Source organism: Rhinolophus hipposideros, assembly GCF_964194185.1.
Source record: "Rhinolophus hipposideros genome assembly, chromosome: 17".
Classification (NCBI taxonomy): Eukaryota; Metazoa; Chordata; class Mammalia; order Chiroptera; family Rhinolophidae; genus Rhinolophus; species Rhinolophus hipposideros.
This window is the reverse complement of record NC_138063.1, coordinates 22,098,302-22,125,332: the sequence shown is the minus strand read 5'-3', so window position 1 is coordinate 22,125,332 and position 27,031 is coordinate 22,098,302. Positions and strand designations below refer to the sequence as shown.

Here is a 27,031-nt window from a genome sequence, read left to right as displayed (position 1 = left end):
CATGGCTTCGTCTGGTTCTGTTCTTCATGGTTTCACACGTACTGAGCAGCCTTGATGAACCAACTGTCTTGATTCTTTCTAGGCTCCTGATGATGGGACTATAGCTTCCCAGTCCCCGGAACTCTCTGGCTTTGGGCCCCCAAGACCTTTACCTATCAGGGAAGTAGGTTCTGAATAGCACACCCCTCCTCTGTGTGCTCCCGCCTGGGGAGAGCTGCACTTTGAAGTTGCCTCCAAGACTGGTCAGTCTGAAAGTCAAGTCTCTCCTGCACTTTGTTTTCTTTCTGGCAAATGTGTGTGTAAGACAAAGGGCAAGTGAATTGGTTTTAATATAAGACTGGAACTGAATATTTCCAAGGTCAGGCTATACAAATTCTTTTTTTTTTCTTCCTATAGAGAGTGAGGCCTACTCTACGGCACAAAGGGAGAAACAGGTACTTCTGTCCCTGTTTGACAAGGCTCCCTGCCAATACTGCGGCCAGCTCTATGTACATCTGTCAGATCAGTGTGTCTGACCTAGAGTACAGTCAGATTCTGCGGGCTCAGGCTGGACCTAGAACTTGCTTTGTATATGCAGGAACTTTACTAGAGGGAAATGCCACTTTATTTCAGGCTTTGCACCAACAAGTATTTTGATGATCTGGTCATTTCCAGTTTAATTGCTGTAGGCAAAAAATAAAATAAAAACAACACACACACACACACACACACACACACAGAAAAACAAAACAAAATAAAAAAACATTCATCACTGATTCATACTGTCGGAGTATGAGTTGTTTGGGGGGAAATCTTTATCACTACTGATTCACACTGTTTAAGTATGAATTATCTGGGGGAAATCTTTTGGGATACCTAATTATTTGTTTAGAAAGAAATTGTATCGTCTCGGTTTGGTTCAGATTTTTAGCATATTCAGACAGATTTTTATGGTTTGGTTGATTTCAGGTTGAGTCCCACTGTCTAGTATGTACCTATATGTAAGAGTATATATTTAATACATACTTTCTGATTATGACAGTGGAAGGGAAGTGTCAAAACCTTATCTAATTGTTCCTCTTCCTCTTTTCCTTTAGCTGGTAAAGGAATTACATTTAACTTATTTTCAACTTCTTTTTCCCCCCCATCACGTTAAAATTTTATAGCGGTAATTTCTCGTGTGTTAATGAATAGAATGAGGACTGATGATGGGGTTGATAATTATATCTCTCATTTAGACCTTTATCTTTCTTCCTTTTTGGATCTTACAACCATCCTGTATTCTGATCTCTGTTTTTCAGACAAGGGAACTGAATCCCAGAGAGGTCAGGCTCTCTGCCTGTTGTCACCAGCCAGTTTGGGGTGGAGCTTGGAATGAGTCCCATATTTTCTTTCCCTGGGACCAGGGCTCAGCCCACAGTTTGCATGGGGCCCAGAGAATTTGGGAAAGGAGGAAGAGACCACAATCTCTAAGGTTGGCCTGGCCCAGCGTGGACACTGGAGGAGGGTTTAGGACCCAGGTAGGGGAGCGGGTGATGGAGCCTGGAAGCAGGGCAGCCTGTTGTGGATAGTTCCTACATGGTGTGTACAGCCTTGTCTGAAGCTCCACGTGGAAGAGATCCCTGACGAGGGCTCCGTCGTCTTCATTCTTGGCCAGCCAGCGACCGCAGGGGAAGGTCATGCTCTTTCCAAGCGACGGGGCATCCACCTCTACCCACTCTAAAAACCAGCCTGGAGCCTTGCCTGGAAGGAGAGGGGACAGAACCCGTCAAGGACTTCTAGAGCGTGGCTTCCTATGGATAACTTCAGGGACTCTGAACATCCTTCCTACTCAGTGGCTGATGCCCACAGCTTCACCATAAACGTGTCATCCCTTTTGTTTACAGCACTGCTAACATGATTCCTGTGAAAATATGCACCCAGCTGAAGCTGCCTCACACTCCAGGCTGCTGTCAATGAAATTAGCAGGGGAAGAGATGACAGGAGGGTAGGGAGTCTGAGGAGAGAAAAGCAAGGACATTGTCCCTGGTGGAAGGCACTCCAAACAGGGAGCCCAGAGATGCTACAGAGGCCTATGTTAACAGGACTTTATAATTTCAACCCGTGACAGCAAAGACACTCCCAGATCCCTGGCCTCAGTTCATGAAGGGCAGGGAAATCAGTGAAGGACTGATGGTCCGTATTCCCTGTGGAAAGGAGCGCTCAAGCTTAAAGAAGGCAATGGCAGCCAGGCAGGGAACCTCTTCCCTCAGTCCCAGGGGCTGGCAGGAGGGCCACCTTCTGTAGACTAAGAAGACGCGGTTTGAAGACCAAGAAAATGAGTCTGGCTTTACTTAGAACAAACTTGGATAGATCCTTTGTCTTGCTGGAGTGTCAGTGGGTCTTGGAAAGGACTGGATAGATCAGTGATTCTCAAAGGGGGGTCCCCAGGTCCCCAAACAGCAGCCTCGGCATCACTTGTGAGAAATATAAACTCTTAGGCCCCAGCCCAGATTTACTGAATCAAAGATTCTGGGGATGGGACCTAGAAATCTGTGTTTTAACAAGCCCCACCCCTTTCCCCAGACGGTTCTAATGCACACTCAAGTTTGAGAACCACTGAGCTAGATCAGGGATTCTTACATTTGGCTGCACATTGAAATCACTAGGGGTGGGGGATGAGGGAAGGCTTTAAAATTCACCAGTGCCCAGGCCCCACCCAGACCACTTAGATCAGAATTTCTGTGTGTAGCCAGGGCTCCACTGAGCTGAAGGAATTGAAGATGTTGTGTCATTAGGAAAAGCAGATGACATCCAAGTTACCCCTAGATGCTTTCCCAGACCCCTATAGGGACCTGTCTGTGGTCTTTCTGTTCTTAGCAAGGAACAAAGGGGAGGGAAGCCAGACCTGTGTTATCGTGGCCAATCCTGATTTTCCATAACTCTCCCAGGTCCAGTGTCTCCACTGTGAAGATTTCGATGCTGTCTCTCTCAAACATGTCGCTGTTGACCTTGGAAGATTCCAGGAAGGTGATTCCTGCCAACCAAATGACCCCAAAATGATTGGCTGGTCCTGAGAACTTTCAAACCTAGTCTGACCACTCCTTTTAGTCTTTCATCATAATGACCAAACTTGTGAATTTTCATCAGTTTTAGACTGTGCAATCATTATCCCCTGGGCCCCTTTGGCATATTTTGTGTTGGTGTATATCTTTTTATTGAGCTTCACAAAAACCCTCTGAGGTATGTACTCTTATTTCCCGTTTGTATCTCAAGAAAAGGAGATACATCTAAAGGCAAAGTGTCTTATCCACGGTCATCCAGGAGAGAGTGGTAGGGCCCTGTCAGTGTCTGCTCTCCTTCCACACCCCTCCCATTTCTCCACATGGGGAGACAGCCAGGGTCAAAGCCCCCCACCCCATGCTCCCCGGAGAAACAGGGACTCCCATGTGGGCGGGGCATTTGGGAATTCTCTGGAGACCCTTCTCTGAATAACAGATGAGGGATGGCTCCAAATGCCCCCCACAAGCCACCTCAGCTATGTAATCTGTCCTGGGACCTTGGCTGTGACATCAGTCTGAAATTTGAGGCGGTCTCACTGCCATTGCCATCCCCCTGGCCTCAGCATGCATGGCATTGCCCCTGTAGGTCCCAGCTCTGAGCCCACCTCAGGCAGGAAGTCTCCTGATACTCACAGGCCCATCACAGACTGGTTTAAGTGCACCAAAACCAGACAGACCTTGGTTCGATGCCTGGCTTTCCCATTGACTATCTGGGTGGCTGTGGGCAAATTACTTAATTCTCTGAGACTTGGTTTCCTCAAATGTCAAAAGGGGTGGTCTTGGTGCCTTCCCATCGAGTTGTGAAGATTAAATAAGATGATGACTTTTGAGTGCTCAAGAAGGCACCTACCGCATAGAAATCCCTTGGCAAATAAAAGGAGTTGTTAGAGACCCTCAATTCCATGGCACATTGTTCAGTGACACAATTACATACATTTATAAGTTCTCACCCAATTCATTCATTATACATGCTCTAACCTATTAAATAATAATATTGAATGTTTACTGAGGGTCATTTTGTCTAAAATATTTTACATGTTCAATTTCATTAAATCCACAACTCTATGAGATATACACTAGTTTAATCTCCATTTTACAAGTGGGGGAAACTAAAGTACAGAGAGGTGAAGCAACTTTCCCAAGGTCACACAGATAATAAGTGGTAGAGCAGAAATGTAAATCAATCAGTAAAACTTGATTCCATGCTCTGCCACCACACCATTGTATTAGCATGTGAGCTAAGATTATAAAACCCCAAGATCATCGATTAGGTCACTTTGTCCTTTAGCAATACTTAGCACGAGGCTCTGGACCCACAGGATTTTGAGCAAATGTATGATGGCTATTCGAAGGACTCTCTCTGAACTCACTCTGAATGACTGGACTGGAGGCCAAAGTGCATGGCTGACTCCACCACTAAGTACCACCTTGCTGAGTACCTGGGCAGAAGTTCCAGAATGATTCCAAATTCCCTAAGCATCTCATATTGAGAGTAGCGTGGAATCCAATGGCTGAATCTCACTGGAGGTGGGGAAGAGCCACCATTGTCCTTATTGGGGTGCGGTTAGAGTTAGGGCTACCTCTGCCATTAGAACGGAAGGAGAAAGCTGGCAGAAAACACAGAGAAGAGACCGCTCACTGTTTGGATTGGAGAGCCCCTTAAGTATGCTTTTGAAAGGGAAACTGAGTGATGTCTCTAGGAAGGGCACAGGAAATGGTAAAAACTTTCAGAAAGGCCTAGAAAAAGACTGACCACAGGGTTGGTCACCATTACCTTGGGTGAGGACGCTGAAAGGAAGATGATTCACATGGCTTCCACACACTTCTAGGGCTGTAGAGGCAGCAATGAAGACAGGAGAGAGGGCAGAGACTCTGTCCCCACAGAGTGCAGTTGGACAGCTTTAGTAAGATTTAGGAAGAATTTCCAAAGGAACCAACATTCACAACCCGTTTCTCTGATAAGGCTAGTTGCATGCAGTTTGTCCAGAGTCAGAGGCATGCAAGAATACACAGTGGGAAAAGGACAGCCTCTTCCATAAATGGTGCTGGCAAAACCGGATATTCACATGTAAAAGAATTAATTCGGACCCTTATCTTACACCATACACAAAAATCAACTCAACATGGATTCAAGACTCAAACAGAAGCCCTGAAAACTGTAAACCCCCAAGAAGAAAACATAAGGCAAAACTTCATGATGTTAGCCTTTGCAATGATTTCATGGGTGTGACACCAAAAGCACAGACCGCAAAAACTAAAATAAGCAAGTGGGACGACATCAAACTAAAAAGTTTAGGCAGAGCAAAAGAAACGATCAACAGAGTGAAAAGGCAACCTGCAGAATAGGAAAAAAATATTTGCAAACCATATATCTGACAAGGGGTTCATCCCCAAAAGATATAAGGAACGCCTACAACTCAATAACAAGAAACAACTAATAACCCAATTAAAAAATGGACTAAGGATCTAAATAGACATTTCTGCAAAGAAGACATACAAGTGGCCGACAATATATGGGGGGAAACAAAGCTCATTGTCCCCGGTTATCAGGGAGATGCAAATCAAAACCACAATGAGATGTCACCTCATACCTGTCAGGATGGCTACTATCAAAAACACCAAAGACAACAAGTGTGGGTGAGGATGTGGACAAATTGGAATCTTTGTACACTGTTGGTGGGAATGCAACATGGTGCGGTTGCTATGAAAAATAGTATGAAAGTTCCTCAAAAAAACTAAAACTAGATCTATCATATGATATAGAAATCCTACTTCTGGGTATAGATCCAAAACAATGGAAATCAGGATCTTGAAAAGATATTGGCACCCCCATGTTCACTGCAACATTATTCACCATGGCTAAGATGTGGAACAACCTAAATGCCCGTTGACAGAAGAATGGATACAGAAAATGTGGTCTAGACACACAGTGGAATACTACTTAGCCTTTCTAAAGAAGGACATTCTGCAATATGCAACACGTTAGATGGTCCTTGAGGACAATACATTATGTGAAGTAAGTCAGACCCAGAAAGACAAATACAGAGTGTTTCCACCTATAGGAGGTATCCCAAATAGTCAGATTCATAAAATCAAAGATTGGAATGGTGGTTACCAGGATCTGGGGAGCGGGAGAAATGAGGAGTTATTAATCAACAGGCATAAAGATTCAGTATAGTAAGAAGAATAAGCTCTAGAAAAGTGCTGTACAACACAGACCGACAGCCAACAACAACGTATGGTACATTTAAAATTTAAGAGGACTGATCTCATGTTAAGCGTTCTTCCCATAATATAAAAAATAAAATAAAATAAAACAAAATGAAACAAAACAAAACAACAAAGGAGAATTCTTAAAATGGGGGGGGGGAGAAGGGAGGGAGCGAGAGACAGAGAATGGGGCAGGGGGCATGACCAGGATTTCCTTGGAACATGCTGCTGAGTCTTCCAGTCTCCCTGGGGAGAACGTGTGTGACCCTCCATTGCTTTCTTACCAGTGTTATCTTCCGTGCCAAAGAGCGTGATGAAGACCTTGGCATCAGTGCCCGCATTCTTCTTGTCCCCAGTCTTTATGGTCACTGAGAATGTGGTACATTTATCTGCAGGAGAGGAGTGTGGAGAAGTGAGTGGTAGATTGCTCCTCCGATGAAGGAAGCAAGAGGAAATGGACTGCGTGTGATTCAATGCGCGTGTTGACCATTTCTATGAATAGCTTTCCTTGCAGGGTGTGTTGCTCTGCAGTTGCTTTGAATCTGAGAAGCAGACATGAGGTCTCCCTCACCCCCAGCTCACCCGGGAAGCCCTCAATCAGGAGCATTGTAGGATACGTAGGGGAGACTTCAGGTGACGGCAAGGGGCAGAGACTCATCAGCCAGGAGCCCTGGTCTGGGAAGAATGTCCCAGGTTGGGAAGAATTTTAAAGATGCAAGTTTCAAGGAGGGGAGCACAAACATCACAGAACTCTTGCAAGTTCATTCTTTCCCTTGACAAAAATGTACTGAGACCCTCTAATATGCTAGGAGGGGAGGACTCCAGACCAAGTCAGAACCGGCTACATCCTATTCCATTCCATTCCATTCCATTCCATTCCATTCCATTCCATTCCATTCCATTCCATTCCACTCCACTCCACCCCACTCCACTCCACTCCATTCCATTCCATTCCAAGCCTTGTACTTTGTACCCAGCCTTATGCTGTGGGAATACATCCCCCGACCTCCCTATTCTTGCTGTGGAGTAATGAGATGGCAGTACAGATAGAATGCCAGAGAAAGAAGCAACCAAAGTTCACAAGAGAGAGAGGGAAGATGGAGATCTACGGTGGGGAGAGAGAGAGGGGAGGAGTGCTGGAGGGAAGAAATGATCTCTAGTTGAGGAAACCTTTCTGCTCCAGGCCCAGGTTGTTGTCACCACCCTCGTCCTCGTCTTGCACATAAGACTCATCCACTGGCAACAGCTCCCTGAACAGCTGGCCATCATCTTCATCCACTGCGAGCCAGCGTTGGCATAGAAAATAGTACCTGAGGGGGTGGGAAACGAGGAAAGGTTGGGAATGTCTTCTTGGAAAGATCTTACAAAAGATTAGTCATGGACTGAGAAAGAAGAGTCCCTGGGTAGTGCCAAACACTCCCCTCTCTGCCCCCACCCCAGCACTGCCCTTCCGTCCTATCTAGCCTGGTAATCACCCCATTCGTGTCACTTGCCTTGAATAGAGAACAAACATGGGGATGAGTCTGCAGACACCTCAGTGAAAATGGCTGTGTAACCCTGCCTGGAGCACAGCAGACCCGCAATCGGGGTCATATGGAAGGTATCTAAAAGACAAGGAACTTCTGGGGACTGTTTCAACCCTTTCTGGAATGAATCTATTAGCCAAAGCTACTTTAGCAGAGAGGGTTATACACAAAAACTGCTCAATACATAAATGTTGAATTTTAGTGGGATGACCCAATTATGCTTTTGGAAGGTACAAAGAGTGTGGCTAAGGAACTGGCCTCAGACAGCGGGGGCATCTGAGGAAGGGAAGTCCAAGTTAGACTTGTCACTGCAGAGGCCAGGCCTGGGGCAATGGAAGGGCCTGAACGGAAGGGAAAGTAGACCAGGCAAGAGAGAGGCAGCAAAGTGGGATCATTAAAGACTTGCCTCTGGAGCCAGACTGGGTTCAAATCCTGACTCTGCCCCTTATAGTCATGTGACCTTGAATTAGAGTTTCCAGCCAAGAAAATCACAGGACTCCCAGTGAAATTTGAGTTTTAGATAAGCAATGACTAATGTTTTAGTGTAAACCTCTCCTAGTCAATATTTGGGACCTTCTAAAACATTAGTCATTGCTTATCGGAAAAACGAAGGCTCAGAGGGGTACAATGACTTTCCCAAGGCCACACAAGTCAAGAGTAGGAGAAAAAGGAATTGAACCTAATGCATCTGCCCCCTTGACTGCCACAGTTTTCCATTCTTCAAAGGTTGAGTCTGAGCTAGCGGTTTCATCTCCAGCACTTAGCGTGGCATGTGTTCGTTGAATGAATGGATGAATCAATACATCAAATGAAACTTTTATTTGTTATTTGATTTAATCAGTGTTTATGGTACGCCTAGTGTATGCCGTGTACTCTTCTAACGACTGGGGAGGACACAGCAATAAACAAAACAGATGAAGTCATTACCTTACGCACGTACCTTTTGTTTCTATTGCAGGGAGAGAAACAATAACTACACACAACAATTTATTGGAAGTCAGATGATAAGTGATATGGAGAAAAACAGAAGAAGAAGAATTAAAGTTCTGGGAATTGGAGGTGTGGCCTCCCTGAGCAGGTGACACCTGCACAGAAACCTGCCTAGAGAAAGCAGGAGCGTGAGCCACTGGCGGAAGGAGTGCCAGGGAGAAGGAACAGCACATGTAGGGGCACTGGGGGGAGGGGGTGCATGTCTATTGGGTTCAAGGCACAGCAAGGAGTGAGCAAGAGGGAGACCAGGCCTGAGAGATAAGCAGGGGGTGCGGGGCAGCCACCGGAATCGCTCTCTCTGGCTCTTACCCTGAGTGAAGTGAGAGCCTCGGCAGATTGTTGAACAGAAGGGGACGTGACCCTAAAGGCCAGACTTCTGCAGATAATAGGAAAGCCAGGGTGAAGCAGAGGGACCAGTCAGGAGACTTTGATGAGGGGATGGTGAAGATGGGAGATGGGGGCTGACTCATGCTCTTCTGAAGGAAAACGTGTCCCACAGATTAGGGGTGAGGCATGAGAGGCAAAGAGGGCCATGGACATCTAATTTCATGGAGGCGGGCAACTGGGTCCAGGGCAGCTGAGGGATGAAGCCAGTGTTCATTTACCCTTATCCTAAGCTAATTAAGGTTGTGGGAGGCCCCTAGGCACTGTCAGGGAAAGGGGTGCCTCTCCAAGAAAGAGAGCAGATTCATTGCTGTGATTTTGTTTCCTTGAACTTGCATAATTTTATGTCTATCTCCCAGGGCAGGCTTTGCTCAGAGCTGCTCTCTGAGCTTGCCAATGGTTGGAGCCAGCTCATCACAGAGCCCAGACCATTGCTTCAATATCAAGGAAACAACAACATGTAAATACACAGCACCAATATGAAAGGACAGCAAGGGAAGAGGAGATGAGGCGAGTGAGGAATGAAAGTGGGAAGGAAAGACAGAAAGGGAGGGTAAGAAGAGAGATGAGTAATGAGAAGGTTCCATTCATAAGAGTGATAAAAATATATAATACTTGGGTGTAAACTTACCAAGAATGTGTAGCAGCTATATGTAGAGAATTGTAAAGCATTACTGAGATACCTAAAGGAACGCTTGGGTAAATGGAAATGTGTACCTGGGTGAGGTATATGCAATTCTCCACACATGCATTTAATGGCATAGCAATCAGAATTCCAATAGCATTTTTTTTTCAAATGACTTAATGTCTTGATTTGAAAAGGTAAGAATAGCTAGTGTTTTTAAAGAATAATGAAAGAGGACAAGTAGTGACAGATATTAAAATCGATTAAAAAGCTACAATAATTTAAAAATTGTTAGGCTGGCCCCAAAATGCCAAATCAATGGAAAAGACTTAACTGACCTTAACAGAGTTGCAAGGGGAAGGTGGAGACGTTCACAGTTTGTCCTTGTCCTTATGGTTTTTTGTAGCACTTTATCCTTTTCCACTTAAATGCCTTCGATTTTCAAAATACCTTGAGAAGTAAGCTGGGCTGACATCACTAAGCCCATTTATCAGAAGAGCAAATGAAAGCCCACAAAGACGACGCAACTTATCCAGGGTGACCTGGTGAGTTTCTGGCAGAGGACCTACCCCAGGTCAGGACCCTGGTTCCCAACTATGGGGTTGTAACATCGCCCTCTTGTGCCATCATGATGACCTCATGCAAATCCATGACATCAGGCCGTGTGTGAGCAGTGCCACAGTGTCCCCATCTGGAGTCATCTCTTGGGGCAGGATGGAGGTAAAAAATGAGGTAAGCCCCATCACCCCCTGCCCTGCACAGAGGGGACCCAAGAAGAGGGCATGACCCAGAAGACACCAGGCTGCAGGCCAAGAAGGTGAATTCAACAAATATTGATTTACTGGGCGCCCACGACTTTGCAGGCACTGGATGGCCCTGGGCAGCACAACCAACTCCAGATCTTGTGGGCTTTCCTCTCTGCCTCCCTCCCCACCACCTCACCCCCTACCACATCTCAGGGACTTCTTTCATGTTTATTGTCCCTTGGTGCCTTTTGCCTAAGGGTCAATGTAGCCAAATGATGGAAACAGTAGATTCATCATTAATGGTCTGGAGTTCTGGTCCCGGCTCAGGCACGAATTGGCTCTGGGGCTGCAGTTTTACCTCCCTGGAGGTACCCGCTTTTAGGAAGATGGTACCCGCTTCCTAACCTAGCTCATGTGGTGGTTGTGAAACCCCAACAGGGACCAGCAAACTGTGGCCTGTGGGCCAAATCTGCCTACCACCTGCTTATGTACATCTCACAAACTGAGCACAGATTTCAGATTTTTTGTTAATGATTGGGGAGAACCTATAGCACTATAATATTTTGTGACATGTGAAATTACATGAATTGCAAGTTTCAGTGTCCATAAAGTTTTACTGGAACACAGCCACATCCATCCATTTAGGTATCATCTATGGCTGCATTCCTGCTGCAAAGGCCAAGAAGAGCAGCTGTGACGGAGAGCAAAAGGGCCCCAAAGCCTAAAATATTTGCTATCTGCACTTTACAGAAAAGATTTGCTTATCCCCGGTCTGGAACATTAGAATACTGTACTGAAAGTTGCTTTATAGGTGGAGAGACTTACGGATAACTAAGTCTGGGCATAGAGCGGGCCAATAAATGTCTGGCAGGGACAGAACACCCGACTTTCTAGTTAATGGCCCTCAAACACTGGACTGGACGTTCTACCAGACTGTCACCTGACAGGACAAGCAGCTCTGTAGGGGGCAGCCCAATGAGAGGGAAAGGAGGGAGGCAATGCCCACTCAACCAGCTACATGGGCCACACCCACCTCACCACTCCCCACCTTCACCTGCAGGCGTCACAGCCACCCCACCCTCAGCCCTCATTCCAGGACTCTTCTAGTGGCAGGAATGGCCTGCCTACCCTCCCTTTCAGCCCCGCTCACGTGGTCTCATTGTTCATGTCCGTGATGTCTATTCTGTCCAGGAACCAGCTTCCATTCTTGCCTGCGTTGTCGTGACGAACCCGAACTTTGATCAGGGGTCCCAGGTCCATGGCAGTCAGGGTGAAGGTGTCTGTCTGGAAAGAATCAGGTTAGCACTCAGAGGGGTGACACCCTCCCCACCTTGCCATCGGTTTCACCCTCCCAGGCCCTGGGGCAGCCTGAGGCTGCTGTAAGACCCAAACCAGCAAGGGACACCCGCATTTGTGTTGTGGGGTGTGTCTACACATGTGCGTGCGTGCGTGCACGCGCGTGTGCGTGTGTGCGTGTGTGTGTAGGGCCTGTTGCTTGGGTGTGTGCACACGTGTACATACTCTCCTTCAACCACAAATTCTGATTAAGCATCTGCTATGAACCAAAGTGTAAATCCAAAGTGATGTGGACTTGCTTGCTACTGAGGGGGGAAGACAAAACGTGTACAAGTATATGTGAAGACACTGGAGGAAGCAGGAAACAGATGATACCAGGACAGGATAAGTGAATGGAATCTTCTAGGCTGTCACTTTGTAAACTCTCTAATATTGAAAAACATTTCATATCTACAGAAAACTTGCGGAAATGCCACAATGAAATTTTGTGTATCCTTCACTTAGATTTCACTACATTTGCTCTCTCTCTCTCTCTCTCTCTCTCTCTCTCTCTCTCTCTCTCTCTCTCGTTTTCTGAATCATTTGAAAATGAATGGTAAGTACTATGATCCTTCACCCCTAAATTCCTCAGCAGAGATTTCCTAAGAACAAGGACATTCTCGTATAATCACAGTACACTGACAAAATGCAGGAAACTTAACATCAACAGTATTATTACCTAACATAGAGTCTATATTCAAATTTTATCAATTGTACCAGCTATATCTTCTGCAGCAATTTTCTTCCAATTCAGGATCATAGTGGCTATAATTTTTAAAGGAAAGTACTGAAACAGAAAGAAACCCTGATCCTCAAATAATGGGAAAGGAGCGTGGAAAGAAAAACCAGGACCTCTGAAATACATCAAGTGATGAGCCCAGAAGTATTTTATTGGATTTGGTTTCTTTCTTTCTTCCTTGGTGTTCGTGAGGGAACCTGGCTTCAGACAGAGGCAGGAATGGGAAAGGTGAGATGAGGGACAGTCTTCTAGCCAGAGGATATTATAAAATCTCTAAGGACAAAGATGTATTTTTCATGCTTTCCCCACTCTATCTGGAAGAGGGAGGTGGTGCCTTTTTTCCCAGTGCTCAAAAACCTTCGTGGCTCCCACCGCCTCAGGATGCAGTTCAGGCTTCTCAGCCTGTCCTTCAAGGCTCTCATCCCCTGTCCCTTTAAGTTGGTCTCATCAGGCTCCCCAGAGGCAGCACCCACCATGGCTCAGTGTTACCCACAGTGCAGCGGGAAGCCTCACTCTCCTCAAACTGGCCTCCCGCATTTCCACTCCCACATCTTTGTCATGAGGTCCTGTCCTCAGAGAACACCTCTCTCTGCCATCTTTAGACATCTACAATATACTCACCCACCGAGGTCCAGTTTACATCTCTTCTTCCCGCCAGTTGTCCCCAAAGTGCCATCTTATGGTCAGCACTTCCTCCTTGAACCCCTGCTCCAGTCACTCTGCACCTATATTATCTACGGCTAGTTCCTGTGGGCTTCATGGGGCTGGACCCCGACCTGTGCCTTTCTTATGTTCCCCACTGGTACTTACAGAGGAGGCACTGCCATGACACCTAGTTGGGTTGACAAAGCTCATTGGTGGACGCAGTGGTCATTGTGGGTGGGACAGCCTTGGGGATCACAGGAGGACTCTCTCCATTTGAGTCCCAACCACCTGCCCAAGGGCAGAAAGTCCATACCCTACCTGCCCCTGCTTAAACTTGCTGGACTTGTCCGACTTCTTCAGGGGCCGCTCGCCTGTGTCCCCATACTCCTCACCGTAGATGGTCAGGTAGACGTTGGCACTGGTGGCGGCGTTGGACACGTTCCCGGTGATCACCTGGACTGTATAGGTGTTAGCTGGAGACAGAGAAAGATGCAGTATGGAGGACACCTGGGCCTCAGCGTGGACTTGAGACTCAGCCTCTAGGTCTAGGCAGACGGTGGAAACAGGAAGGACCTACACGTACCTTCACATCTACACAAACCTGGAACTGAACTTGTCCCTCCTCCCGCCCTAAGGGTCTCCTTTGCCACAAAGCTCAAGAAGTCATGAGTCATGGGAAAATTCGCCCTCAGCAACCCTCCTATCTTATACCCCCCAACACTGAGTTATATCAGGGCTCCATCTACAGCCACCCAGTTCCTCTGAGAGCCGCGGGACAAGAGCAAGGCGAAGCCTCGCCAGAGAACTGTCCATGGTGGTATTTCACACACAGGTCAGGAGAGCTGTTTGGGAACCATGATGGGTACCATCGATGGGGCCTCCAAGTGATGGAAGAGCTAGGCAGCCCCCCTCCCTGCGCCCCTTTGAGGGGCCTGTGTGCCCCTCCTCAGGCTTACGCTCAGGAACGGACTGGCCAACGGGCACCAGCTCCACGAGAACTTCATTGTCCTCCTTGTTTCGGGCCAGCCAGCGGTTGACATCGAACTTGTACTCCTCAACCACCTCCTGCATCCCCGGCCCGAACTCCTCCTCTTCCTCTTCCTCCTCAGTCTCCTCCTCCTCCTCTTCCGACGACGACTCCTCCGATGAGGACTCCTCCTCCTCCCCCTCCTCCTCCTCGTCGCTGCCCTTCTTCATCTTCTTCTTCATCTTCCTCTGCAGCTTGGCCTTCAGCCACTCCTTCTTGAGCACTTGCTGCAGCTTGGACTTCTCCTTCTCCTTCTGGGCCTCCTCCTCGGCTGTGAGCTCCACCTCCTGCACCAGCAGTTGCCGCAGCCACACTGTGTCCACGAACCAGCCGGGCGAGAAGCCCTCGTCCGTGTGCCCCAGCCGGATCTTAAAGACCTCTCCCACGTCCACCGCTTCCAGCTGTGCAAAGCGCAGGGCAGTGGCTGGGGTGGCCCCTGGACCCTCCCCGCCTCCCCTGCAGAGCCAGGCATGGGACTGTGTGCGCAGCTGCAGGATGGACAGGCTCGGGCCCTCTGAGCTCAGAAGCTGCCACCAGCTCCCTCTCCTACACAGCCAGCTGGGTTTCTTGGTTCTCCAGGACCTCTTGCTGGCCCCACCTTCCACCCAGACTTATTTCCTTCTAAACCCCTGTGATGGTCAAGATGGTCTTCCTACCCCCCTCTCTCTCTCATACACACACACACACACACACACACACACACACACACACACACACACACACCTATTCCCATTTCCATACCGTTGTTCATGCAGTCTCTCACCAAAAATGCCTTTATTCCATCCTTTATCCCTAACTAAGATGTATTCATTCAGATTTCTGAGCTTTATTACGATGGTTAGTTTGTGATTTTCTGTGATCTCTTTCCAAAATTGCTTTTCAGTATTAATCATATATAACTTTTATAATAAGTAAAAATGTGCTGTTATTTTTCAAAAACAAAAATCTCATCCATGCCCCCAGAGGCCCCAGGCTCCTCCCCTAGCACATGGCCTCACCCCTCCTGGAGAGCTCAGAAGGACTGCAGAGATTAGCTGAGGGCCTGGCCTGGCCTGGACGCCCTCTTTTTCCGCAGGAGCTGGTCTCTGCCCACTCAGGTGAGAATTCCTAAGAGGAGAGACTGTTCATTCTTGCGTCTCTTCCCTGCTGGGCCTGACACGTGGCTGGCTCTAATGGCAGTGTGGAGGGGTTTAGCTTCTCCTCAGAAGAAAAGGTCCCCAGCCTCCCATCTGCCACTCTGTTCTAAGCCTCACATTGAGGTCTGTGGAGCTCGGGGGGCGGGGCTCACATGGTGTCCCTGTCACGTGGGCCACTCTTAGGGCACCTATCATGCTAATGGGTCCTCTTCCTGGTATTTGACACTTTTTAAAGTCCTGTCCCACCAGTTCCCCCACTTATGTGCCGGGAGAAACTGAGGCCTTGGGCTGTCTCATGAGCTGTCCAGTGTCCCATAATTGAAATCCAGACCTAGATAAAAATTCAGGTTTTCTGACTCTCTGTTCATGAAGCTCTGATGCCGCCCAAATCACCTTTGTGAAAGAATTATATGCCAAAATGGAGCCCACGATCCCTGGGAAAGAGGAGTTTCTTCTCTGCTACTGAGAGGATGGGCTCTGAATCTGCTGAGTCCCTTCTTTAGCACACTGGATCTCCTGTCCAGTGTTTTCCAGGTCACAGCATCCCTGCAATCAACCTCTCCAGGAGGGGCTATTTGCCGTTCCCCTCCCCAATCTGTCTGCCCATATATGAATGCATCTAAGCCACCTAGCCAGATAGCATCCAGAGGATGTGCTGCTGGGTCACATCTCCACGACTGGTCTCCATTTCCCAAGCACTTCCCCTGACAATGACTATTTCGATCCTTCCATGGAGTATGAAGCAGGCCAGACAGGTATTATAAGGCTGGGTTTGAATGGATGAAGAATCTGACGCTCACAGAAGTACAACGCTGGGGCATCGCCTCCTCCTCAGCGTAATAAAGGGTCAGACTCCATGAGGCCCCCTCCAGCACTAACGTTCTATATGCTTGCGACCTTGGCCCAGCTCAGCCAGGCCCTTCCTAACCCAGCTGGGCGCTGGGTTAGGACTCTTTGCTGAGGGCCCAGCTGCTTGTGGCACACAAACACACACACAGAGCACCTGCCTGCATGTGCTCCCTGCACACACATTTCTGCAGACACACAGGCACGCAAGCAAACACTCGTGTCCCATATAAAACATTCATGTGTCCCCCAGTGGGCACCACCCTTGCATTTTTCTCTCCTGCCAACATGCTCACATTCTCATCTTTTTTTCTCCTCTACTCAAAGGGAAGTTTTGAGGTCCAGGGCCCTCAGAACACAGCCAGGAGACCCCAGAGCTTCCCAGGATTCTGCCTGGGAAGCATAGCCCTGCCTTCAGGCTGACAGAGCCGTAGAATCAGAGGCCACAGGGCTGGCCATAGTTTGCTAAATTAGGTTTATCTACTCTAGTGGTTCTCAGATTTGGCAGCACGTTGTATCACTGGCAGAGCTTTTAGAAGCATCTCCAGCCAGCATCCCATCCTAGAGGGTCTCACTTAACTGACCCAGGTGTGGACCAGGCAGCACTTTTTTCTTAAAGCTTCCCAGGTGATTCTAATGAGAATCCAGAGATGAGAACCATTGATCTAGTCCAATCCCTTCATTTTCAGGCATCCACTGGGCCCGCTGTTGGCATCCCCGCTGCCTTACCCCCACACACCTGGAACGTGTCCTTGGAGGCCCGATCAAAAACTTTGGAGCGACTGGAGAGGAAGAGAACTTCTGTCTTGCCTTTCTCGCCGAATATCTGTACGTAGACGCGGGCAGTGGTGCATGCTCCGCCCACATCCCCCGTCCAAATCTCAATCTCATAGTGGACCACTGGGTGGACACAAGGGGAGAAATAGCACGTTTAGCAGTAGTATCGATTATGGTCATACTAACAATGAAAATAATAAAACAAACATCTCCTGAGCTGGTACCATGTGTCTGGTGTTTTACACGTAGTATCTCATCTAATCCTCTCATCAATATGATGAGTAAGTACCATCATTTCCATTTTGCAGGTGGACAAACTGAGGCACAGAGGAAAAGACCAGGGAGTGGAAGTGGCAAACTCAAGCAATCAGACTCCAAAACCCAGTCATTCACTGCACCACATGTGTCTTCTGGAAGCAGGAATGCAGAGTAGTCAATATACCAGCCCTAACACACTAATATAGGTAGGTGGGTACATAGAAATACAAAGTGGTATATAGAAAACAATACAAATGAAAAAAAATGAGGCTATCACTAACTCCAGAAAAAATAAAAAGTTGTACAAAAGATGACATGTGATCGTCATGCAGTAAATAGCTCAGCAGTGAATAATATTTGCATAATCATAATAATGTAAAAATTGAATACCGATTTAATTTTGTCGTAGGTTGGAAGGAGCGGACATCTGTATGTGCGCAAACACATGCACGCATATGTATGCACATTGAAAGAGCTAAATCGTCCTCTTCCATGATAGGAAGTGAATAGTTAATGTCCACGACTGAAGAGTCAAGAAATTGATTTATGCTCATTGTTAAAAATATGGAGATAAATTTCAGGAGGAAAAACTAAAGTAATTTACAAGTTGTTACCTCTGAAGAAGGCGAATGGGGTAAGAGGAAGGGAGCTACTGCTTTTTATCTTTATCTTGTTAACTAATACCTGTATTACTCTGATGGAAATTAAGTCCTGATTAATAAAAAGAGGGGAGGGGTTGATTCTTCACACTGGCAGGTACCATTACAAAGCATGTGTATGTGACACAGACCTCAAGGAACCTGCCGGTTAGTTGGGGAGAGAAAATGCACACACGAAAAGACACAAAGAGTTGCGGAAGAGGAAGAGCTGCGTTGCTACTGGGGTTTTTTCTCAGGAAAGCTACTTGTGAGAGTGGGCCTTGGGCAGTTGATGTCAGGGAAAGTATGGAAGCACAGAGGAGAGAGAAGTGACATTCCCTGTGCCAGGTTTTGTTCCACGGTCTTCCTAACCCTCTAGATAACCTCTTGTTTCTCTGAGCCCTGCCATACCCATGGTTGTCACATCATGTGCAATGGGTGGCCAGATCACCTCAAACTTCACCTTTACCGTGTCCGAAAAGGTCCACCCCCCCCCCTACACACACACCTTTGCTAACCTCTCATCCTGCTTCATTTTCTTCATAGCTCTACTTGGCATTGTAGGATATATTTATTGTTTGTCTCCCTGGTGGAATGTAACGTCCACAAGGGCAAGGCTTTGGTCTGTTTTGCTCATGGCTGCCTCCACAGAGCTTAGGGCGGTTCTGGCTCAGAGAAACATGTGACACATATTTATTGAAGCAATGAATGAATAAACAGCTTTCTCTCCTCAGCCAGTCTTCCCAGGGAAGACCTGGACTCTGTTCTCTTGTACACAGGGCTGAGAATATACATTTCTTAATAAAGTCACTTGCTACCTGTAGCCCAGCACAAAATGTGTCATCCTTTGAGTCCTCAGTTTCCCCATCTGTACAATGAGCCCTTCTTCCCTCCCAGAACCATGGTACCAGAGGCAGTTGGAAGCCGTCATTATCCCCCCTCAGCTTCCCCCTGAAGACAAGACCCCATTCACCCCACAGCCCCTCCTCCTTCCCCACCAGCCCGCCCACAGGAGAACAATGTTGAGAGCCCCAGCCCCGCCACCTCCATACATTGCTGGATCTCCACAACCTCGCTGGGATAGAGCTCCACTTGCAGGCGCCCGTCGGCCTTGTTCTTGTCCAGCCAACGGTTCACAGGGAAGGTGTACTGCTTGCCTTGGCGGGGCACACGGATCTGCATACTGCCCAGGAACCAGCCAGCGCGCTTGCCCAAGCCGTCATGCCCAATCACCAGTCGGTTGATCTGGAAGGAAATCCAGGAGTGTGGGTGAACAAGGAGCAGTGCCTAGAAACCTCCATGCCCCCATCCCCACCTCCCCAAACACCTGCACAAACTGCTCTCCTCAACCCCATCCCAGTTCCTCAGGAGAGGGAGGCCCAGCACGAGGAAGGTGGGTACCAGTCCTGACTGCCATCAGCCGGCTGGGGGGTGCGGGGGGGGGGCAGTGCACCATCTCTCCTGCCTGGAGCCCGTTGCCTCCTCTAGCCCAGCTCACCTCCTAGGGAAGTCGTGAGAAGCAAGTGAGGGGACAGGTGTGGCATGAACTTTGAAAGCTCCAGCGTATACTTAATAATGTTTGGTGGTGTACGTCCTTATACGTACTTGGCTCTTTGATATTCAAACTACTTTTTTTTTTTTTGAAAGGCTGTATACTGGGCAATTCCGACATTAGATGGGATTATCAGATGGCCTAGATCCCTTGCAGCCCCTTAGATTCTCTCTGTGATGGTTTGGAGGGGTGATGTTAGCCACGAGTCTGGTGCTAAAACACCAGATTTACAACATTGTCCATATGAGCCCTACTCTCACTCTCATGAGTACTAAAATGCCTCTTTGCAGCTGGTAACAGAAACGTCATTATAGCTGAATGCATGTAGCCAGGTCCCCTGGAATTGTTGGAAGGAAACCAGCTATGTTTACAAACATAGTCTGAGAACCCTTTGGGTGCTTGCCAAGGAACATGGGAGAGCTTCATTGTCTTTCTGTGGTACTGGGACTGTGACAGTCCTGAAGAGGAACCATTGACAGAGTAAGGACAGGGACAGGTGTCGTCTACCTGATATGACAGGAAGCTCCTTAAGGGCAGGGACTGTCTTTTAATTCCACAACACCTGGAACCAGACTTGAAGCAATGGTTCAGTCAATAACAGCTTGCGTTTATTGAGCACTTACTATGCGCATGGGGGTGTTATTTAACATAGTTAATGGTAATAATAATCCCATTAGGATCCTTTTTGTCATAAATAAAAACACTGAAGCACACAGAGATTAAGTAAATTACACATGGCAGGTAAGTGGAATCATCAGACCTCAGACCCAGGCAGTCTTCAGCCAGAGTCCACACTCCCAATCACTGGCCCACACTGCTTGTCGAGGGGCCTTCCAAAATACAAGGAAGGGCCCAAATGCCCTCCCCCTTCCTTCAGATGTCCAAATTATCTGCTGGCTGCTGCCAGAAATCCTTAGTAAAGGGAACAAGATTTCACTCTACAATTATTAGTTCAACTTAAAATGTGAATACATTTTGATTTTAAAAAAAGCTTGATTTAAGCTCAATCCCATCAAAATATACATGACTGACATGAGGTCATTCTCTAGAGTGTATTTTGATGGATCAGCTAAAATAGGGTGATGTTCCCTGAGAGAGGGAGGGGCAGGAAAGTGGAGGTCGCAGGCAGGAAGCTTGTCACCATCTGAAATATCAACAAGCAATACCCCGAGAGGGGCAGGTGTTCACACGAAGCCCCGCTCAGGTACTTCTAGAAACATTTCCAACCTCAATTTCAGAGAGTTAGACCCGTGCTTCTCCAGATGAAGTGCTCAGACCGCCTGTGGCTGGGCCACCTGGAGCCCTGGTGGAGGGAGACTCTCAGGTCCCCTCTTCGAAAGCAGAATTTCTCAGGTGTGGCCTGGCAGTGTGTGTGGACACAAGCTTCCTGGGCAGAATGCTGATGTACGCTCAAGTCTGGAATTGGGAATTACATTCAGGCCCTCTTCTCAGTTCTTCCTTTTCCTCCTGGCACCCATACCAGGGTCCCCTTCTCTGGTGTCTGAGACCCAGCTACACTGGTCCTGGGTATGGAGGTAAAGAAAATGTTGGGACTACAGCAACTGAAAATACGCATTCCATCCCCAAAGAGACTCTGGAAGCTTAACCACTGTTCGCATATCTTTGGCTGCTCTAAGTCACAGCTGGAAAACAAACCCCAAGTGGGTATTTTTTTCCCCCTTCAAAATGGGTTCATCCATGTGTAGGGCTGTGTGTGCGTGTGTGTGTGTTTGTGTGTGTGTGTGTGTGTGTGTTGCAGGGCAATGGGTGAGATGATGTCCTGTGGTCCTGGGAAGGAGACTTACAGTTCCGATGTTCAGGGTCTCGAGGGTGAACTCATCCACCCGGCCACGTTCAAAATAGCTTTTCAGGTTGTTGTCAGAGACAAGAAGATCTTGCTGGATCGTGTCCGATTTATCCCCATAGAGCTTGATGTAGACCTGGGAATCTGTGCTGGCCCCAGGGACGTCCCCCGTCTTCAAGCTGATGTGATAGCGGAAGTCTGAACAGTCCAAGGCGGGGGCAGGAAGGAAGGAGTTTAATACAGGGCTGTCGGGAAGGAGGGCGGTCTGCAGCCAGGGGTGGGCGCTTGCTCTCTCTAAGCAGCCCTGTGACTTGGAACAGGGCTCTCTCCATCTCTGTGGAGTCCTTTCATCTATGACTTCAAAATCCCGATACCTGCTTGACCTGCCCCACAAGGTGTGAACATGTTGGGAAGAGGAAGCCATGCAATACCAAAGGTAAGAGACAAAGAATTTGAAGCAAGCAAACACCTTGTCCAATTTCTCATTTGATGGACGAGGAAACTGGGGCAAACGGAGCATGGACCTTTACAAATAGTGTTTAGTACATTATATACACAGTCTTATTGTTAAGAATTTTGATCTCAGCTTTTTAAAGCAGGAATCTGAGCCTCAGGTGCCTATGTATTTGGCTCAAGATGTCGACAGTTGGCCAATAGCCAGCCAGGAGTGAAGTCCTACTGTGGACCTCGAGCTCCCTGCTCTTAACTAGGGCACCATGCTGATGTTACTGCATTTTATCACCCGCAAAGGTCTGCATCATCTAGGAAAAGCAGAATCCCTTTTAGCCAGTATTATTGCTTTTGTTACTCTCATCACTAGAGGTCCATATGCTTTTAGGGCCCCACACCCAAGGCCACAAAGAGTCTGTGTGTGCAGAGCAGACAAACAAGAGGTTTCCCTCAAATCCTCTTCCTCTCCCGCTCCCCAGTGGTGCCTCTGCGGAATGAGGTGACAAGCACATGTTTTCTCCAAGAGTTGGCTTCTGTGTAGCCCAGGGAGGGTGCCTGTCTTGCCAAGGGAACCCCCATCACCTGGTCATCAGGACAACTTACTCTTGAGTGTTGCATTGCTGTAACTGGGTAGCAACTCTCGGACCACCTGCCCATCATCCTTATTCTTATCCAGCCACCTGGGGGCAAACAAAAGGCTATTAGCAAGTTGAGTGGGGCAGGCAGACAACCAACCAGCACACAATTTGTGCAGAGTCACTAGGGAGGCCAGTGCTTTGGACTCAGCAAAGGAAACCGTTCTGTAGAGCTCAGAACAAAGGATCCCAACCCATACGGCAGAGGGAGACTTGCCCTGAGGTGATACTTGGCTGAAACTAGAAGGGTGACAAGGAATTAATGAGGAGAAGAGGGAGGGGCCCTCCAGAGGGAACAACAGAGGCTGGGATAAGTAGACTGCAGGCCAGTGTGGATGGAGTGCAGTGAGCGAAGGGTAGAGCTGGCAGATAAGGATGGAATGGTGGAAGGGTCCTTTGCTGTGGGGCCTTGGCAGTCATGGTAAACAAGTTTGTCCGAAAAGCCATGAAGAGCCATGTCACCATGATCAACAAAAACAACCACCTTTTATTTCTAAGAGCTACCTTGTGAGTGGTACTGTGCTAAAGGCTCTGGGGTGGGGAGAGGCGGAGGAGATGAACTAGGGATAAACAAGACACAGCCCAGCTCTTAGAGGACCTTCTGGTTAGAAGACAGGAAAGACTGGCTGAGGCATTGAAGACCAAGACAAAAATGGCAGATGGATCAACATAAATGTGGCAGGAATGCAGAGAAATAAGAAAGGCTCATGGTGGAGGGGCTTTGATCTGAGTTCTTAAGGACGAGTGAGATTTGCCAGCAAGGAGAAGCTGTTGTGGACCTTGGAGAGCTGTAGGTGGACAGCTGTCACTCGTCAATCCGCCGCAGTGGGCTATGGAAGCAGCTCTCTGCTGGTCATCCACTAGCAAAGACGAATTCACTTGAAAACCCTTTCCCACTGAGCACAGAGACCCAGCCTGAGAAATCAGACAATCGTACAAGCACACGTTGCCTTGGCCCCAGTACTCAAGATGATCTCTGATAGAGGGTAATGGCAGCAGAAGAGACATTTTTGGTGTTCTCCAGGGCAACGGGGAAACCAAGACACTTGCATCTTGACCAAAGTATCTGTATTTTTCGATGCCTTGTTCCTTGTCTTTGCAGCCCACCCGTGTTATACTCCTGAGAGGGGGACAATTCCCGGGCCACAGGACTATCAGAGGAAGCCCAGGCACTGCCTCCTCTCCAGCCCTCTGACATGGAGCTCAGGCCGCCTACTGGCAGTTCTCTCAGCCAATATACTGCCCCTATCCCGGGGTCAAAGCAGGCAGCACAGTGGTCTCCCCAGCCCTTCTCTCCATCCCTCACTTCCTCCTTCCCCAAGAACATGATCTTACATTCTGATGGCATCTTGCCGTCAGCTGGCTGTTAGCTAGCACGAAAATGTGATGCTGACAACTAAATTGTTACACTTCCCATGGGCTTGGGTGCTGTGAACCTCAAACACAAAAGAACATTTGCTATTCCAAAACACGAAGATACAATTGGGCAATTCCAGGCATTGATGACAGCACCAAAGGGGAAGGAAGACTTATTTGGGAGCAGGGCACTGCGGGCTAGAGCCCCTCAAATCAACCCAGTAGGAGCCTCCCCCTCTGTCTGTCCTGCTGAGGTCACTCTGGCATCTCCCACAGACATGGAGACTACAGAGGAAAATGTTGAGAAGCAGCCCTGGCCACACATTCCCAGAGACAGGAAGGATGGAAAACCAGCCAGCCCACAGCCAGAGGAAAATCTTACCTGCTCTCTTTTCATTCTTTCCATCACCTATCTGTCCCCAGGCCCTCCCCAGCAGTAAAAGGAAACCATGACTTGTCATTTCAGCTTCCACCTAAATACTTGAAGGATATTAATAGATATTTCCCAATATAGCCTTTTCTTTCAGCTTCAAACCCTTCAGCCCAGTTTCAGAGTGAGATGTTACTAAATGGCTAAGGCCATTTGCTGGTGGTTTTATGACTCCTTCCCTGGGCTCGCAAGAACATGCAAGTATGCACACGTATGTACACACACACACACACACACACACACACACGCCTGTCAGAGCTAAAATGCTTAGCACTCCCTGATCCTGGCAGAGACATTTTGAAAAATAGGCCTGGTTTGTCCCTTTCTCCCAGGGAATTAAAATAATAGTTCAGGTAAAAAAGAAGCAGTGTGTGAGCTCAGGCTCTACCTCCAGGCTCTTCAAAGTTCTCCTAGGTCCTCAGTCAGCAAATGCCATCACCACATGCCTCAGAATGATGTCAGAATCTATTTTCTAAAATGTGCACGAAGTGTTTGGGGGCAGGGTGAGTTCTTGGAGTTTTGGGGGCCTCAGCTCTCCTCCTGCCCTGCAGCCAGCATCACTGGCCTTGGCACCACCTTCGGCAGACTTGGCTCCTTTCCAAGTGGAACCCCATTTCACCCTCACCGTCATCATCATGCTGGTCGGGAAGGCACAGAAGACCAGAGAAGTTAAGAGATTTTCCTAAAGTCACACAGCAAGTAGGCAGCGAGACTCCTGGTCCCAAGCTCCCTCTGGTCCCCTCCTGGTCCCAAGCTCCATGCATGTGGACACTACAACTTCCTCATCCCTTTCCCAGGTTCCCCTTCTCTTCCTGACCTGTCTCAGTGCTTAGTCCTCACCATTTCCTTTACCCACGCTCTTCCTAAAGGATCCCGTCCATTTCTCTGCCTTAAAATTTCACCTCTAAGCTCTCGTTTCCTGAATTGATTTTTCAAGGCCGACTCCGCCTACTCAACTCACAGGCATCTCAAATGTAACATGCCCCAACCAGACCTCCAGAATTCAGGATGTCCCCACCTCTCAGGCTCCCCATTTCAGCAGAGAGCCTGACACCTACCCACTTACCAAAGGCAGAGACCTGGATCCTCCAATCTCTCTCTCTCTCTCCCTCTCTCTCTCTCTGGCTGCTCCAATGAACTCTATCTCCAGGATCCATCTTTGCTGTAGCCCCTTCTCCCCACCTCACTGCCACCACCAAGGACCAAGCTGCCATGTTATGGGTTGAATTTTGTTCCCTCTCCCCCCCCCCAAAATACATTAATGTCCTAACCCCCAGTACCTCAGAATGTGAACTTATTTGGAAATAGTATCTTTACAGAGGTAATCAAGTTAAAACGGGGGGGGGGGGGTCCTGATCTAACATGATTGGTGTCCTTACAGAAAGGGGGAATTTGGACACAGACACAGATGTGTACAGAGGGAAGACACTGTCAAGAGACACAGGGAGAAGACAGCCACCTACAAGCCAAGGAGCACCTGCAGCGACCGGAAGCTAGGAGAGAGGCGTGAGCAGAACCTGTTCAGAGCTCCTTCAAAGAGAGCACGGCCAGGCTGACATGTTGATTTTGGACGTCTGGCTTCCAGAAGTGTGAGACACTAACTCCGTTGTTTAAACCAATCAGTTCATGGTATGTTGTTACTGCAGCCCTCACAAACCAATACGCATAGACCCCTCAAATTCTCCTACCAGTCTCCCTGCTTCCTCACGGGACACCCTACAGCCTGTTGTCCACCCAAAAAGCAGAGGAACTTCCTAAAATGGAAGGGCCCCACCAAGCCCTGCCTGACATGGGCCTCTGTCCACCTCTGACCCCACCTGGTGGCCTTCTCCTTTGTGCTTCGTTCTGACTGAAATTCTAGAACCCTCAAGCTCTTTCCTTGACACTCTTCATTCCTCAGGAAGTCACCCTAGATGTCCCCTCTGCAGACAGACCTTACCCACCATCTCCATCTCTAACCCAGCCTGTTTCAGTGCGGCCACATCCCATCAGCCTCTGAAACCATCGGACACTTCCTTTATCCCATTCCTCAAGAATTTGCAATTACTGCTTTGCTTATTCACTTGCTTATTGTTTAGGTTAGTTTAGTTTATGTTTCAGGCTATAAACTTCATGAGAACAGGAAGCAAGTGCATAGTGAGTGTTTAATAAGTACTTTTTGAGTGCATGGGAATAAAACAATGATGGCTGTTCCATCCAGCATCCACGTTCACTAGGGGCCAAGTGAGACAGTGATCGATTTGAAGAGAGACCCGAGCTGTTCCACCCCATCCTTCTTCTTGCTTCTTCTCTATGTGTCAGGATACCCCTTGCCAACCTTCTCAGCCCCATGTCTCTTCTTCAGCCTGAATGATCCACACAGGCTTCTCTTCTCCATCCATGGATACTCTGATCTTCCTTCCAGGTGGAGGTCCAGTTCCACCTCTTCCTGGAAGCCTTCCTTGGCCTGCTTAACCCTTGCTCTGAGCCTCTTTCTGTCTATTAGTGCCACTGATTTGGAACTGCCTCTGTCATTACTTATCTTTTTAATGAAATCCCTTGTAATACTAGAACAGTGGCTACACTTTGAAGACTGTTAGAGACCTTTGTCATGGACACAAAAGTTTCACAATTATTGTCCCATGGGGTCATCCCAGTGGCCCTCCATGGCTGGGAAACTCTTCCTTGGCTCATGGGATAGTAAGCAATACACCTGTAGCAAAGGCGTGTCTGTGTGCGTGTATGTGTGCACATGAGGGCATCTGTGTGTGTGGACAGAGAAAGAATCATGCATTCATGGCTGGGCTGTTGGGCAGCTTGCCCCACCCACTCCAAAGAGGGCTGTACTTCGTGCAGCCACCATCACAAACCTGGGCCAGCCCTAACGAAGTGGGCATGGACACGCTGCACCTTATCCACAGGA

At 48.1% G+C, this 27,031-nt stretch overlaps 1 protein-coding gene across 3 annotated transcripts in view; it reads right to left on the bottom strand.

Annotated features, from left to right (window-relative positions):
* Positions 1–27,031, bottom strand: part of LOXHD1 (lipoxygenase homology PLAT domains 1) — a gene marked incomplete at its 5' end in the record, with an annotated part of 134,435 nt that overhangs the window by 46,689 nt on the left and 60,715 nt on the right. For 2 of the 3 annotated variants that reach the window (XM_081078305.1, XM_081078306.1), the window contains 11 exons: positions 1,558–1,722; positions 2,867–2,995; positions 6,515–6,619; positions 7,401–7,540; positions 11,652–11,785; positions 13,539–13,693; positions 14,177–14,648; positions 16,969–17,129; positions 18,955–19,147; positions 21,260–21,456; positions 22,312–22,388. In XM_081078305.1, the coding sequence (XP_080934431.1) occupies positions 1,558–1,722; positions 2,867–2,995; positions 6,515–6,619; positions 7,401–7,540; positions 11,652–11,785; positions 13,539–13,693; positions 14,177–14,648; positions 16,969–17,129; positions 18,955–19,147; positions 21,260–21,456; positions 22,312–22,388 (1,928 nt within the window). The remainder of the gene's footprint in view (positions 1–1,557; positions 1,723–2,866; positions 2,996–6,514; positions 6,620–7,400; positions 7,541–11,651; positions 11,786–13,538; positions 13,694–14,176; positions 14,649–16,968; positions 17,130–18,954; positions 19,148–21,259; positions 21,457–22,311; positions 22,389–27,031) is intronic. The other variant, XM_081078307.1, reaches the window with a different exon arrangement.